We start from the raw sequence: 15,848 nt of genomic DNA on the forward strand, positions 1-15,848 counted from the left end.
CATGCCAAAAGGTGTATTACAGATGGGGATTCATTTTGTTTCCTCATAGACAGGTAACAGCAATTAGGCATCAGGCATATATATTTTTTGAAAACAAAGCTTCCATGCCAACTTGGCTAATGGTTCCTTTTCCACAAATCAGGTACAAATCTACATGCAATTGAGCGTTTATCATGATTCAAGTTCCTTGAAATGGACTGCATTAGACACCAGGCTGAACTGGTCTTCAGTCTGGAAATGAAAAAAAATTGAGTACCTTCAGACTGTAAATGTTAGTTGCTGTACAGAAATTCACAACCAAAAATTCTATTGATCTGACTATATCCTTATACTTAGCAGAGATCATTGTTTGGCCCCACTTTGGGATCGACTGGTTTTTATATGTCACCACTCTGCACTAATCAAGCTGCCATGGTGGGGAACAAATGAGCCAGTCCACCTCCAGATTTATTACGGACATGAATTCAGTTGTGTCCAGTTGAGCATTACTGAGAGTTATAGTTGCAATGACATGGGCACCAGCTACTTCGCAAACAGTGCTGCTGCAGCTCACATTGTTGATTTTCAGCAACGGCAGGCACTCACCAAGTGCCTGGAGTTGCTGCAGGCAAAACAGCTGGCATCAAGGGATGGGCTATGACATTTTTACTGCCTGGTGTCTCAGGCTAGACACAATTTGTTCAAGCTGGCTTTCCTGGGAATTGTGGCTAGGATGTGGGATAAATGTTTGCATGATCTGCCACATGCATTGGGATGGATTGAAGATAAATGGGATGTGCTTTTTCCTGTTCCCATCTGCCAACAATAAGGAGAATGAATCACTAACTACTTTATTAATTAGTATACCCTGGACTGCGAGATGGCTGTGTGTTTTGAGAATCGGATGATGGCATTGACTGTCTTCAGCTTGTTCAACTACTAGAGAGAAATTCTACACTAATACTATCATTGAAAAAGGCTTGCGGTGAAGCTGTAACTTCCTGAGTGTAAGCACTTTTAAGCACTTCTCTCTCTATTGGATTACATGATTTATTATCAAGGCTGTGGAAATGTTCCTCTAATCTGAAAAACCCACATGTGCGCACCATACTTACTCTAATGTCCTAGTAACTATTTCCTGCAAATAGTACACAGCAGAGCTATTAAGGGAGACTCTACAATTTGTCATTGGATAGTGGGTAGCAGTGGTTAGGAATCTGCATCCAAGACTGTCACAGGATCATGTGAAGTTCTAGTTTAAGCCTTCCACTTGACTCCAAGCCCGAGGAATGTGTTTGGTTCTGGGAATGATGCTGCAAAATTCGAGCTCATGTTCCATTCTATGCATAAGGCTAGCTGTTTTCACCAATTCAACCAGCCACCAGTAGAAACTGAGGATGGGTTCAGAACCCATTTGTGCCAACAGAATCTGTGATCTGCAATTTGCTGCAACCATTGCACTCAACAGCTGCTGGCAAAGCCTCCTTCACATCTGAGATGATGCTCCTGGCAAACATACCAAGTGGATGCTGGTCTTCCGTTTCAAACTTCTTGCTATTTTACTAAGGGGCTCCATCACCTGCATAATGTCAATGTGTTCAACAACCAGGAAACCCACCATCTGTACTTGTCAGGGTCTTTTAGGGAGCTCATTCGTAGTTCAAATAGTCAATGTGTCACATATTAGTTTAGGTGTAGTTGGAACAGTGGGCAAGGCCATAAAATATTAGAGAATTTGGTTAATTTTTTTGTTCAGCAGTTTCACTTCTGTTTCCCATTTAAAATGATTATGTGATCATATGTATGGAAAATTGCTTTAGGGAGAGTGCCAAATACTCTAGCTTCTTAAGTCTGCCATACTGTTTCATCTACTTGGAACTGTTAAATGATGTTGCTCCTCCATAATATTTTCTTGTCAGTAGGAAGAAAAGAATAGTATCTAAGCATTGTGCATCAGTATTCCCTCTGTTGTTACTGTGATTTTCTACTGTAGGTCAGTTTCATCGTGGACTGATATTATTTGATATGACTGATATTATTTGTCAGAATATAATTCATAAATATTAAGAATAACATTAAATCTTGTACAGTTTCTTGAGGTACAACATAATTAATTTCCTCGTTATGCAGAAAAGTGTACTATATTTCATGCTGTACCTTGGTCTTCTGCTAATTTACAAATAGATAAAGAATTAAACCAATTGTAGACAACATCATGAATAGTATAATAAAATGATTTCATGAAGCATATCTCATAATTCATTATATCAAAGGCCTCATGTCTATAATTGGCCCTAATGTGGTTAACTGTAGTTTACTATGTTCAGTGACAGTTAAGACTACCATCAGAACCAGTAGATAACTACTTAAGTTGATTTATTTTACACACAATTATTTCATGTGTCATTGAGTAATCCATTCATTTTCAAAATGATTTTCTGTAGCACAACAATATGTTACTAGTTTTACACTGGTTTTTGTGCAAGTCTTTTATGTTTGTGCAAATCTGATCTTCACGGTTTTGAATGTTTACAACTTTTATTAATGTTTCCACAGTTCACAAAAGGATATTGAAGATTACAAGAATCAGATAAGCATCATGCAGACTGAACATCGAGCATTGTTGCATAATATATCTGGTTTGGAGAGTGATATAACTGACCTGAAAAATGAAATTTCAGAAAGGGATAAGTCAGTTGAGGAGAAGGTAATACTATTCCAATAACTGAAAAAGTGATATAATATGTAGTAAATCCAACAGGCAATTTTTACATTCTAGGAGAAGAGAATTTCGGAGCTAATGAGGAAGGCTCAAGACCTAGAGAAGTTTAAATATGTCTTGAGCTTTAAAATTGAAGAACTCAAAAGCCAGATTGAACCAAAAGATGCTGAAATAAAAAGAAAGGAAGCACAAATACAAAATGTGAGCTAACATTTAAATTCACATGCTGAAATTTTATCTATATTGTCTATTTATTTAATCTTTTGAATGAAACTAAGGTAAAATATTACAAATATTACATTGTGTTTTCTTTTTGAATAAAGTCTAAGTCTGAAAATAAATAAATTTTAAGTACAGAATTTGAATGTGGACACTTTATGTTAGCCCTGAATGTTGCTATTATAATTATTTCTGTTATCTGTAGGAGTCACTTTTTAATAATTCCACAATGCACTTTGATGTGTTGTGCTCCATCATGGGGTGGATTAAATTAAAATTAATATATCAGATATATTGATTTTAGGTGCATAATTTTGTGGACAGTATCTAGAGTAAAAAGTGGATACAAAACTGCTGCAGCATGTGAAACCATTTTTTTAAGGAGCATGACTGTAGCTTATAGCTGTAACACTCACAGTTTCCTATGAGTTAGAATCTTAAGCATTTATCTACTTTTTACAACTTTGACTGCTAGATTTCTATTAATTTCTGTGGTATTCGTTTAGTAAAAAATCTTTTAGATATGTCTATGTTTGCAAATGTGGACATAATCACAACTGTATAGCCCTTGATAACTTTTGATTTGCTATGTATATTTATCTTATTCTTAATTCTATATGTAATTTCTTCCTTTTTATCATATAGTGTAAATGATCTGCTGATTTCTTAGATTATGTTTTCATTAATGGTGTGGCTTCCGGGAATACAGCCGAGTTGCCATTTCCAGTTTTGTACAATATTTCGATGACCAAGCCAGTCATCTTCTTCTGGTGCTTAAGGTTTGCTGTTATGTGTATCTGCCTGGACTCCAGTTGGTTGGAGTCCAGACTGTGAGTACTCATAATAGCTGTATCCCAGAAGCACAACATTAATCAGTGACACTAAGAAAATTTGAGAGACCATGTTATTTCACTGATATTGTCACAGGTTGCTGTTCTGTTTCATTAAGTGGGGGCAATGGTTGAATCTATATATTTTAATTATTTTAACAGCTCCTCTGGCAAATGTTCTGTTTTTCCTGAAAAAACCTGTAACATTTATAAAACTGCCTCATTCATAAAGACTTACAATGACTTTGATTTTATCTTCATCAGTATTTGCACAGAAACACATTACAACAATGAAAATTCATTCACAACAGGCAAACAGTTATTGTATTATACAGTAAAGTGAAGCAGTATTTGATTTGAAGCAAATGGTTAGTATGCTGACATGATCTAATTTTCACTAGCATTAACACTGTATGATTACCAGTCAGAGAGAGTAAAGTCATAGTATGAAAGGAAAGGAGACAAAGTGTGATATGTTTCAGTTTTAACTAAATCATTGTTCGGTCTAAATTCCAAAAACTCTTACAGATGGAAAAAGAGTTCATGGATTTGCAAAAAATGAGAACTCACTTAAGACTCTGCATAAATGATCTCAATGAAAAGTTAAAAGGAAAGGAAGCTGCATTACATACAGTGCAGCAGGCAAATCTGAAAAACAAAGCTACACTTTTACAGCTTCAAAATGACCTGCAGCAAACATCAGAGTTCATCCAAGATGCAGTGCAGCTAAAATCATTTGTAAAGGTAATGTATTACCCAAGATTATATTCATGAATTATAACTGTGAATACACTGACAAAAATATAATAATTTCTTCCACTTCTCAAAGTTACTTCTGGTTTTGTATAATAATTTTGATTGCTCTTTCACTACAGGATGCAGGAATTTTGAATGTATTTTGTTCTCTTAACTTGATTGTTTAATTTTATCGTGCCAAGGTTCTGCCTGGTGGAGCAATGACTTTTGTGATGGACTAAGTAAAACAATGTTATAAGGAGGATACAGAAAATTACCTCAGTAACTAGATGTCCTGGCACAACAACATGTGATCAAAATACTGACATTGCAGAAAATGCCATATCGGGTCTCTGAAAGAGAGATTGCTACACATCAACAGGGCTCCTGGAGGCACTGACATGATGAGAAAGCTGGAGCAATAGATATCATTATTTCCCAATAATTACATCTGGCACCTTCTGCCTGTTATGACTTAGAAGCCAAAAATTATGCCATTTCAGAAACACCAGCCACCCAGGCTTAAAAATATACCATCGAACTCAGGCAGGCATCATTGTCAGCTGCTAGCTGCAAGGGAAGGCCAGTTATGGTCAAATCAAGATGAGACAATAGGCTTCCATGCTGGATGTTGCTGACTTGGATCGATCCTTTCCATGGGTGGTTCACCTGGTGTGTAACATGATTGCCTTCATGGTGGACCAGGGTTTGAGCCTGTGTGTCTAACTGCTCAGCCATCACTGCCTTAATGGACAAACACTGTTACCGTTCATTGCCCTGTGTGGCCACACGCTGCTACCGTCATGTGAGGAAACACCCCACCAACATCACCCATACTGGAAAATGCAGTGGGATCCTGCCTGCCCCAGTGTGCTTCTCACTGTGCAGCATAAACAGGCCAGCTGCTGTGGCCACCTTTGCTGTCCAGCACTGGCTGCAACTCCCCATCCTGTGTTAGCACCTCAGCTAATGTGCTGACTGGACTGATCCACCAGCTGCCACCATCACCTGAGGGAACATGCCAAGTTCTGTCTGTACAATGGGCCACTGCTGACACCAGCAAGTTTTGCTGGCCATGGCTTGTGAACATCACAGAGGGCATAGGTGCCTCTCCAGCACTGTCTCTACTGTTGTACTTCTTATGAAATAAACAGGTTATTCAACCAATACTGTTTTTATGACAGAACATCGCTTGACACCTCCTACCATACGACTGCACTCCACTCTGGCTGGTGAATTACAGACATCTGACTTATCACAGCCAGTTTCATCATCCACTGTAGGAGTCATGCAACCTAGGCACTTCAGTATAAATAATGTCAGGCAAGGTACTTACGTGGTCTGAAGTCATTTGCATTGATATGATATGTTAATAAGTGCTTAGACATTTTCCATGATTTTTTTAAACTGTGATGGAACATGTAATTTATTCTTTGTAAGCTTCCAAAAGCATCTATATCTCTGTTCATACTCTACAATTATTTGTCATTAAACTTTGGAAAGCCACAATATATGCATTCAGAACTCGTAAGATGTTACCTCTCAGTGTATGTCTAAAATATGGTGCAAGCAGGTAGATGAGATTGACAGTGTTAAATTCTTGGGAGTAGAGCTTGGTAATAAATCAAACTGGAGGAGCATACCTCAGAATTAGTTAAGTACCTAAACAAAACTTTATTTGCAGTGCTATCTTGTCAAAAATGTACATTATGAGAAATGCAGTTGAAGTAGAATTATAACTTGAACAGAGCAACTAGTTGCAAGTGTGGCACAAGTTAACTTTTATACCATATTTGTGGGTAGTTGCTATATTAAGGCTTTAACCATGTAACTTTATTTGCAATGTGGATGTTGTCAGACTTAAAAATGCCAGCATACTTTGCTTATTTTTATTCCATAATGTCATACAGTATCATTTCTTGCAATAACTCATCAAGTCAAGCTCAAGCTTTCTGAGTCCAAAAGCGTGTAATATGAATTATTTGTGATGTGAACTTAAGAATGTCCTGTGGAGACCTGTTCAAGAAACTGGGAATACTGACTACCATTTCCCAATATACAAGGTAATTCTGCTATGCTGTTCACCTCAGACATTTTTGGAAGCACTTAAGATGTCATAATTCTGTTTGCGTCCAAATGGATTGTGAAAAAGACTTCACGAAATGACGTACAGTCAATTTCATATCAATATAAGTCACACAAATATTGGTATCAACTTCATTTTTTCAAATGAAACTATTGTAACTTCTACTGGAAGATCATAGATCTAAAAGAGGCAAATTTAATGGCATTCACTTTTCAACTTCTAGTTTGTGTTTTGAACACCAAACAAGTTGCTGTGTTATGAATAGTTTGTGTGGTATGGAATAGTCATATCAGGCTGATGGGGCACTCCTGCTTGACACAGGTAAGAGAGTCTACTTATAAAAGTGGAGTAATGGAGAAAGCTTAATTTAAAATTGATACTAACCACACTTTGAAAAACAAGATAAAAAAGGTAGGTTGTTGCCCATCACATACTAGAGGCATTGAGTTGCACACAGGCACAATTAAAAGGACTGCTATATATTTAAGCTTTCAGGTAAAAAACCTCCTTCTTCTGAAATAGAAAACACACACAGTCACAGAAGCATAAGTCATGTTAAAATGGCCACTGTCTCCAGCCCCAGCAGCCAGCAACAGTGCCCATTTGGCTGTGTGTGTGTGTGTTCTCTATTTTGGGAGAAGGACTTTTTTATCCAAAAGTTCAGATGATTAGCAGTCTTTGTCATTGTGCCTGTGTGTGACTCGACCCCTCCTCTTTGTAGTGATTAGCAATCTATCCTCTTTGTATTGTTGTTGTTCCATCCTGTACTTTCCATTGTTTGACTAATCACACTTGGCTATATGTGGTTGGACTGACACATCGACTGGAAAGCAAAGGACATGGCATCTAAGGATGATTCATTCATTAACGATGGTAACAATTCTGCTCTTGTTTGTGCCAGAATCTTGAAAGAAAGATGCACATCAAAAGTTGAATGGTTTTGTAAGACAGAGAATTTTTGTATACAGATTGCTAAATAATAATTTCAAATCATGAGTCTGATGTGAAGTTATGACTTAAATTGCAACATTACATCAATAACAGAAACCAAAAGGAAAGCACAAAACAATGTGGTCATAAACACCTCCTTTTTTTGAGTCATCAGTCTTCTGACTGGTTTGATGCAACCCACCATGAATTCCTCCACTGTGCCAATCTCTTCATGTCAGAGTAACACTTGCAACCAATATCCTCAATTATTTCGTGGATGTATTCTAACATCTTTCTTCCTCTACAGTTTTTTCCTTCTACAGCTCCCTCTAGTACCGTAGAAGTCGTTCCCTCATTCTTAACAGATGTCCTATCATACTGTCCCTTCTCCTTGGCAGTGTTTTCTTCATATTCCTTTTCTCTGTGATTCTGCGCAGAACCTCCTCATTCCTTACCTTATCAGTCCACCTAATTTTCAACATTTTTCTTTAGCAGCACATCTCAAATGTTTCACTTCTCTTCTGTTCTGGTTTTCCCACAGTCCATGTTTCACTACCATACAGTGCTGAGCTCAAAACATACAGTCTCAGAAATTTTATCCTCAAAATAAGGTCTATGTTTGACACTAGTAGGTTTCTCTTTGCCAGGAATGCCCTTTTTGCCAGTGCTAGTTTGCTTTTGATGTCCTCCTTGCTCTGCCCATCATTAGTTATTTTGCTGCCTAGGTAGCAGAATTCCTTAACTTCACCTATTTCATGACCATCAATCCTGTTGTTAAGTTTCTTACTGTTCTCATTTCTGCCACTTCCTCATTACTTTTGTCTTTTTTTATTTACTCTCAGTCCATATTCTGCACTCATTAGACTGTTCATTCCATTCAGCAGATCATATAATTCTTCTTCAGTTTCACTCAGGATAGCAATGTCATCAGCAAATCATGTCATTGATATCCTTTCACCTTGAATTTTAATTCCACTCCTGAACCTTTCTTTTATTTCCATAATTGATTCTTCAATTTACAGATTGAACAGTAGGGGCAAAAAGCTATATCCCTGTCTTACACATCCTTTTTAATCTGAGCACTTCGTTCTTGGTCATCCATTCTTATTATTTCCTCTTGCCTCTTGTACATATTGTATATTACCTGACTCTCCCTATTGCTTATGCCTATTTTCTCAAACAATGGAAACTCCAGGTAGGAATATAAACAATGTAGGAAAAGATAGATTGCTACTTGTCATAAAGAAGACATGTCAGTATGCGGATTGACATGACTAAAAGACACTCACATATAGCTTATGGCCACAGCCTTCATCAGTAAAGAGAAAAGAGACTCAGCCTACATGGAAGTCAAAACAACCCTCAGTTAAATTAAAAGCAATCATTGTAACATTAAGAGTGCAATGGGAAATCCACTGTTAAATGCAAAGGAGAGAGTGGATAGGTGGAAACAATACATTGAAGGTCTATATGAGGGGGAAGATTTGTCTGGTGTGGTAGAAGAAGAAACATGAGTTGATTTAGAAGAAATAGGGAATCCAGTATTAGAACCAGAATTTAAAAGAGCTTTGGAAAATGTAAGATCAAATAAGGCAGGATAGATAACATTCCATCAGAATTTCTAAAATCATTGGGGGTGGCAACAAAATGATTGTTCACGTTGGTGTGTAGAATGTATGAGTCTAGCAACATACCATCTGACTTTCGGAAAAATATCATCCACACAATTCCAAAGACTGCAAGAGCTGACAAGTTCAAGAATTATCACACAGTCAGCTTTACAGCTCATGCATCCAAGTAACTGACGAGAATAATACACAGAAGAATGGAAAAGATAATTGAGGATGTGTTAGATGATGATCAGTTTGGCTTTAGGAAAGGTAAAGGCACCACAGAGGCAATCCTGACACTGTGGTTGATAATGAAAGCAAGACTAAAGAAAAATCAAGATACATTCATAGCATTTTTCGACATGGAAAAAGCGTTCGACAATGCAAAATGGTGCAAGATCTTCGTAATTCTGAGAAAAATAGAGACAGACAGACACACACACACACACACACACACACACACACACACACATACAAGCAAGCAGACTTCACGCACACATGACTGCCAGTTCTAGTATCTTGAGCCAGAACGCAACATCATGTAGGATGCAAGCAGCAATCTGGAGGGTGTGGGGAAGGGTAAGGGATAGTAGTGTATGGGTAGGGAGGGAAACGGATGCTGTCTGGTGGAATGTGCAGGGACTAAACTGCCAACAGGCACAGTGCCAGGAGGTTGTGGGGCAGAAGGTGGGGAAAAAAGGAACAAAAAAGCAAAGGAGCAGGGAAAGATGGGTGGATGCATTGGCAGAGGCTCTGCAAATAAACAAGTTGGAAGATGAGTATGGGGAGGAGATGATAGGACAGAGAGGGTGGAAACTCTTTGGTGGAGGCTGTGGAACAATATGTTACCATAGGTTGAGGCTAGGATAATTACGGGAGCAGAGAATGTGTTGTAAGAATAACTCCCATCTGTGCAGTTCAGAAAAGCTGGTGGTGGAGGGAAGGATCCACATGGCTCGGGTAGTGAAGCAGCCATTAAAGTTCTTGACCATAGTTTGGCAGTGGCCGTTCATCCTGGTGGACACCTGGTTGGTAGTCATACCAATATAAAAAGCTATACAGCAGAGTGGAGAAATGACATGGCTGGTTTCACAGGTAGCCTGGCTCCTGATGGGGTTTTGCACCTGGGTCTTCTACGGGGATATGATCGTTGTGGCAAGGGGTTGGGATTGGGAGTGGCACAGGGATGGACTAGGATGTTATGGAGGTTGGGTGGGCAATAAAACACCAGTTTATGAGGGATGGGAAGTATCTCGGGTAGCATGTCCCTAATTTCAGGGCACGATGACAGGTAATTAAAGCCCTGGTGAAGGATATGTTTCAGTTGTTCCCGTGTGGAGTGGTGCCGGGTAAAGAAGGGGACACTCCTTTGGGGCAGGTTTTTGGCGGCATTGGTAAGATTGAGGTTGTGAGAGGAAATGACATGGGAGATCTGTTTGTGGACCAGGTCTGGGGGTAGTGCTTGTCTGTGAAGGCCTCAGCCAGACCCTCAGCATTCTGAGCAAGGGAGTTTTCATCACTGCAGATATGCCACCCCTGGGTAGCCGGGCTGTATGGGAGGAATTTTTTGGTGTGAAAGGGATGACAGCTGGCCATGTTAATTGTGGCTTGGTGCTAAGAGTACTCAAGGATGGTCAATGAAGTGGACTTTGTGACAAGCTGTTACATGGAAGTAAACAAACGCGCACTCGCTCGCAAGCAGCACACCAGGCGAGACACAAACAAGGCATGCACGTCTCATCACAACCAAAGGCTGACTGCCCCTAGACCATGGGTGCAATCCACCTCCCTAAAATTCCATGTATGTCATCAAATGTTCTAAATACCCACAATCTATTGCACATTTAATGTACATTTTTTTTTGGACTGGTGACATGCACATGTGTGTCTCGCCTACCCAGCCTTTTGATGTTTTATTCTAGCTCAACATACCTTGTTGCTTTCAACCTCTTTGTGAGTGGGTATCTTTCAGACATTAAATTAGCCTGTTAAATGTGCATTTGTCCATGGTGTGTTGTGAGTGAAGTAGTGTGACAGATTGAGAGTGTATCAGAAAGAAGCATTGATTAACAATGTTTGTACATGTACTGGCTAAAATGTCACACATCTGCACTAATGAAGAATTTGCAGGTATGACTTCTGTGATGCTAGTGCTCCTGCCGCTATCAAAGAATACCATCAGCATTTTCCAATATGTCAAATTTCTGATCATAAAGTGTTTACGAGTTTTCAGCACATTGCATGAAATAGGTATTCATCTAAGTTCCCATTTTTGTTCTGAACATGTAGTTCAACAACCTGTGCAGGAACAAGAACAAATTGTTGAAATGGTGCAGCATAGTCCTGGTATCTGCACACAACTACTTTCTGATGTATCAGTGTCCCACAAACACATGTATAGCACACATTACGTGAGGAAAACTTGCACCTGTTTCACATATAGCATACCCACAATCTTCACATTGGTGACAATTCCACATGACTTGACTTTTGTCAAAAATTGAATGGCAATTGTCATTTGCTTCCATTAATACTGTACACAATGAAGGCACACTTACACAGAATGGAATTGACAACACACGTAGTAATCATTGATGGTCACAGAAAATCCACATGCTACAGTGGAAACCAGTTTCCGAGTTCATTTTTTGATTGAGGGGGATGCTCAGGTCAGTTACACCAAACAACACCTTATTATCAGGAGTTCATTTATTCACCTCTTTAAACAAGCAAGGCTTATAAAGAACTGACATGGCGGCACTGCACAAAGATAATACTTTAGCTTAGTTCAAAGATGATACTCAGATCGATTCTGGTGTCAAACTCATCGGCGCCACATGCCCCATAGACCCTTTTCCACCCCCCCCCCCTCCCCCCTCCTCACCCCTCCCCCGCAATACGGAGTACTCTTGAGAGGCGGGGGGTGGGGGGGTCCAAGGTCAGCTCGACAGCGTTGTCGGGTAGCTGTGTGGGTAGATGTCGTGAAGGGAGGTCCGGCCACCGAACCTGAAAATCGTTGAAGCGCGGCGGGCTTCGTACTGGGCTTGCTGGTCATGTGGCGACAGGTAGCCCAGCGGTTTGCGGAAGGAACGCAGTGACGATGACGATGTCTCCGGTGGGTGTGGCGAACGCACAAAGCATGTCCAGGTCGATGTCGGGGGAGAGGGGAACACACTTCACCAGGTGGCAGCGAATGGCGGAGGTTGTGTCATGAGCACCGGATGAAGGGAAACACACAATGAACAGTGTATCATTGTGTAGTATTATAGAGATGTCATGGATTATGTCTGGGGGAACAGGCACAAACAACCTCGAGCGAGGGCACGTTCAAGATGGGGGGGGGGGGGGGGGGCTGAGAAACCTCGACAGGGCGAGAGGCAGGCGAAGGGGGAGAGGTCAAAGGGACTGGTGAAAGGCCCAGTGGCGAGGGCGTGATCATAGATAAGCTCAATGTGAGGAGCTTGGGGTTACTCGACGGAGTGCGTGAGACCGGAGTAGGGAGGGAGGTCGGAGGAGAGCTCGACGAATGGAGGTGGAGGTCACTCAATTGAGTGTGTAAGTCTGACTTGGAGGGAGTGGTTGGAGCGTCTTGAGCCACAAGTGTCAAATGCTGCCGTGTTAGGAGGGTGTGGCCCTGTGGAACTGTCAGTACAAGTTATGGCAGACTTAATAGCCCGGTTGTGAGGGGTAGCGGGAGGTAAGCACACGGAGGCTTGATTGCTGGGACTACAAGCAGATTCGGCGCACTCACTGACCTTGCTTTGTCCTTGCTGCAGAGCCTGTAATTCCTTTGTTGTGTCGGAGAACTGGAGCTGAGTTTCGTGGAGCCGGAGGGAGAGCTCGAAGTTTTCCTTGTGTAGGCAAGCAAGCTCGACAAGGCACTTGTGCATGGTTTCTTGTAACGTCGTTGACAGAGACAAGCATGTACAGATGAGATGAGCCCGGACCGATGTGTCATGGTGGGGTTTGCTCGACGGAGCACAGGGGAAGTGAGTCTTGGACGGATGATGAAACATGGTGTTTCGCACTAGGTCCAGTGAAAGTTTGTGGTGTTGTAAGAAGTCAATGCCTAGTATAGGTTCATCAGTTTCACACACTAAAAAAGTCCACTCGAGTTTGCAGTTTGCAGAAGGTGAGACGACATGGGAAGTTGAACCCGAGCATTGTAGTTTAGTTGAATTCACGGCTTGCAGTGAAGTATGATGAGGGCGGATGTTCGACGATGCTAAGGACGTGGGCAGCAGTGAAACATCGGCGCCTGTGTCCACTAGGAAAAGGTATCCCAACGAAATGTCTTTATTGTAAAGTTATCCACAATTATCCGGTCGTTCTCGGACAGAATGGAGCACTGGGGGGTGCCTGTTATGTAGTGCGCTGGAGGCGGCAACCAAATCTACCTGCGATTGGCGTTTGGGAAGTAGCAGGGTGGTCTGCAGTTCCGTGCCGCCTCACCATACCGTGTGTGGAAGTAACAGTAAGGGTAGTGCGGTTGCATTTCCTGTGGAAAGTTCGTTGCCAGTGACGGTGGCTGAGGTTTGACGGCCACAGCAGGTTCAGTTGCAGGAGGGGGCGTGATCGCAGGAAGAGCCGGTGATTTCCAAGTTGCTTTTTTTACTGCTTCCCAGAGCGAGTGGAACGGTGGGCACTGTGCAGCCCCGGCCGCGTCCGGCCGCAGGGCGATGAGCCTGAACCTGAGACTTGTCAGGTAGGCAGTGGCTAGCGAAGTGGAGCAGTGATGCATTGTGTAGCTTGTCAGCAATCGTCATTCTTTGATCAACAGGTTCATTAGGCCTTTGAGCCAGAGCAAAGCGGATGTGAGGAGATAGTTTATCTGACCAAATGGCGAGGAGAGCTGTGTCAGAGAATATATCGGCGCTGACCAGAGCACGTAGCCTTCTCCAGAGCTGGGAAGGTTTGTCGTTGCCTAGTTGGTCAACGTGTAGCACTTGCCATATTGCTGCCTCGGTTGAGCGTGCAAGCCAACGTAGAACTGTCTCTTTGGCTAGAGTGTACCGGGTAGATGAGTCCGGGGCATCGACCAGGTCAGCAATCCAGTTCTCCTGGTCATGCAGGTGGGTGATGAGGCACAGAAATCTGGTTGACTCGTCGAGTTTGTAATGGTCAAACACTTCATCCGCAATTTTGAACCAGGTTGTAGCTCTGTCGGGATTAAACGGCGGCAACGGCAGTAAGCGTTGTAGAATGTTCGGAAGAACAGGTTGAGTTGAGTTCGTTGGGGCACTGCCTGAAACGAGCTGTTGTTGCTGTGGTATGCCAGGAGAGTGTGCCTCCAAGGGATGTGACAACGACGGCTGTTTGGGAGGCAGCGTGAAGGTGACACGTTGTGGTTGAGCGCAATCCGTCGTGACGCGGAAGGCTGACACGGGTGAGACACCATAGTGTGTCGATTGCGGTTGCGGAAGCTCAACACACTGTGGGTGTGTTTGAATTTACGCATCGCGGAAGACCGACACGAATGAGGCACCGGGATGTGATGAGAACGGTAGCGGAAGCTCAACTGGAACCGGCACGTGGGCGACAGGTGAGAAAAAGTTCAAAGGTTGAGAATGTGTGTATGTCCGCGGCAAGCTCGACGTATGATCAGAGCCAGGGCCACCTGTGTTGCAGGGAGGCTGCAGAGGTGCGGGCTGTCCAGAAGCACAATATGGGAAATGATGTTGAACGTAGGACGGAATGTGCAAATGTTCACTGTTCATAGTCACTCCACTCAAAACAGTGTGTGGATAAGGTGAATGTCGTGACACAAACCACTGAGGCATAGCAGTGGGACGGAGGTGGTGGTCAGGCACAGATAACAAGTTACTGTTCCTGTTGCAGGCCGAGGTATCAAAGTAGGAAGGCATGTGCTGATGCTGAACTGAGGCAGGCGCGGGCGTGGTCAGATACTGAGGAGGTTGACCTGTGAACGAAGCAGTTCTGGCCACTTGGCAGGTATCCGCGTGGTACGGCACAGATTGCGGCATACTAAATCGTTGTCCTGGTGGTGGTAGGTTGTCCAAAGAAGCATTTGCAGAAATTGGCATTGGTCCCGCACTGCACGGAGATCCATAAGAGGAAACTGCACAGTCAATGAGAGAGGGCACATGTGGTGAGAACAAAGGCATTTGATAGTTGGAGTCATGCACACTCCTAACCTCACTTATTGTTGCAGGCTCGAAAACGTCTGGCAACATCAGCATAATCGTCGAGGGAGAGGCATCGTGTTGCAGTACTGGCAGGTGTACATCTCCCACAAAACGATGCATGTCGATCACAAAATCTGGCATTAGGCGTTGGGCCAAAGTCATTGGTCGAATGTTCTGTCAATGTAATACACGTGAAAATAACCGACGCGGAGGTCGCGGAGACAGTAAAACGGTGAAAACGGAATACTTTACAACTCGGGGACACCAGTGAGGTGGATGCTCGGGTCAGTTACACCAAACAGCACCTTATTATCAGGAGTTCATTTATTCACCTCTTTACACAAGCAAGGCTTACAAAGAACTGACATGGCGGCACTGCACAAAGATAATATGTAGCTTAGTTCAAAGATGATAATCAGATCGATTCTGGTGTCGACCTCATCGGCACCACATGATCAATGTTCTGTGTGGCAAGATTGTTAATATGGTGATAGGTCCAGCCATGGACTGCAATGTATTTCCATCATCATGGAGCCCCTCCACAATTTACCAGTTGTGTGAGGGAGCATCTCAACCGCACTTACCCTGATT

The 15,848-nt window shown here is 42.3% G+C and overlaps 1 protein-coding gene across 1 annotated transcript in view; it reads left to right on the forward strand.

The window, feature by feature from the left end:
* LOC126244272 (cilia- and flagella-associated protein 57-like) overlaps positions 1-15,848 on the forward strand; it is a 296,500-nt gene that overhangs the window by 181,933 nt on the left and 98,719 nt on the right. The window contains exons 14-16 of the mRNA XM_049948227.1: positions 2,536-2,686; positions 2,759-2,902; positions 4,279-4,494. Coding sequence (XP_049804184.1) covers positions 2,536-2,686; positions 2,759-2,902; positions 4,279-4,494 — 511 coding nt within the window. The remainder of the gene's footprint in view (positions 1-2,535; positions 2,687-2,758; positions 2,903-4,278; positions 4,495-15,848) is intronic.

Source organism: Schistocerca nitens, chromosome 1 (assembly GCF_023898315.1).
Source record: "Schistocerca nitens isolate TAMUIC-IGC-003100 chromosome 1, iqSchNite1.1, whole genome shotgun sequence".
NCBI lineage: Eukaryota > Metazoa > Arthropoda > Insecta > Orthoptera > Acrididae > Schistocerca > Schistocerca nitens.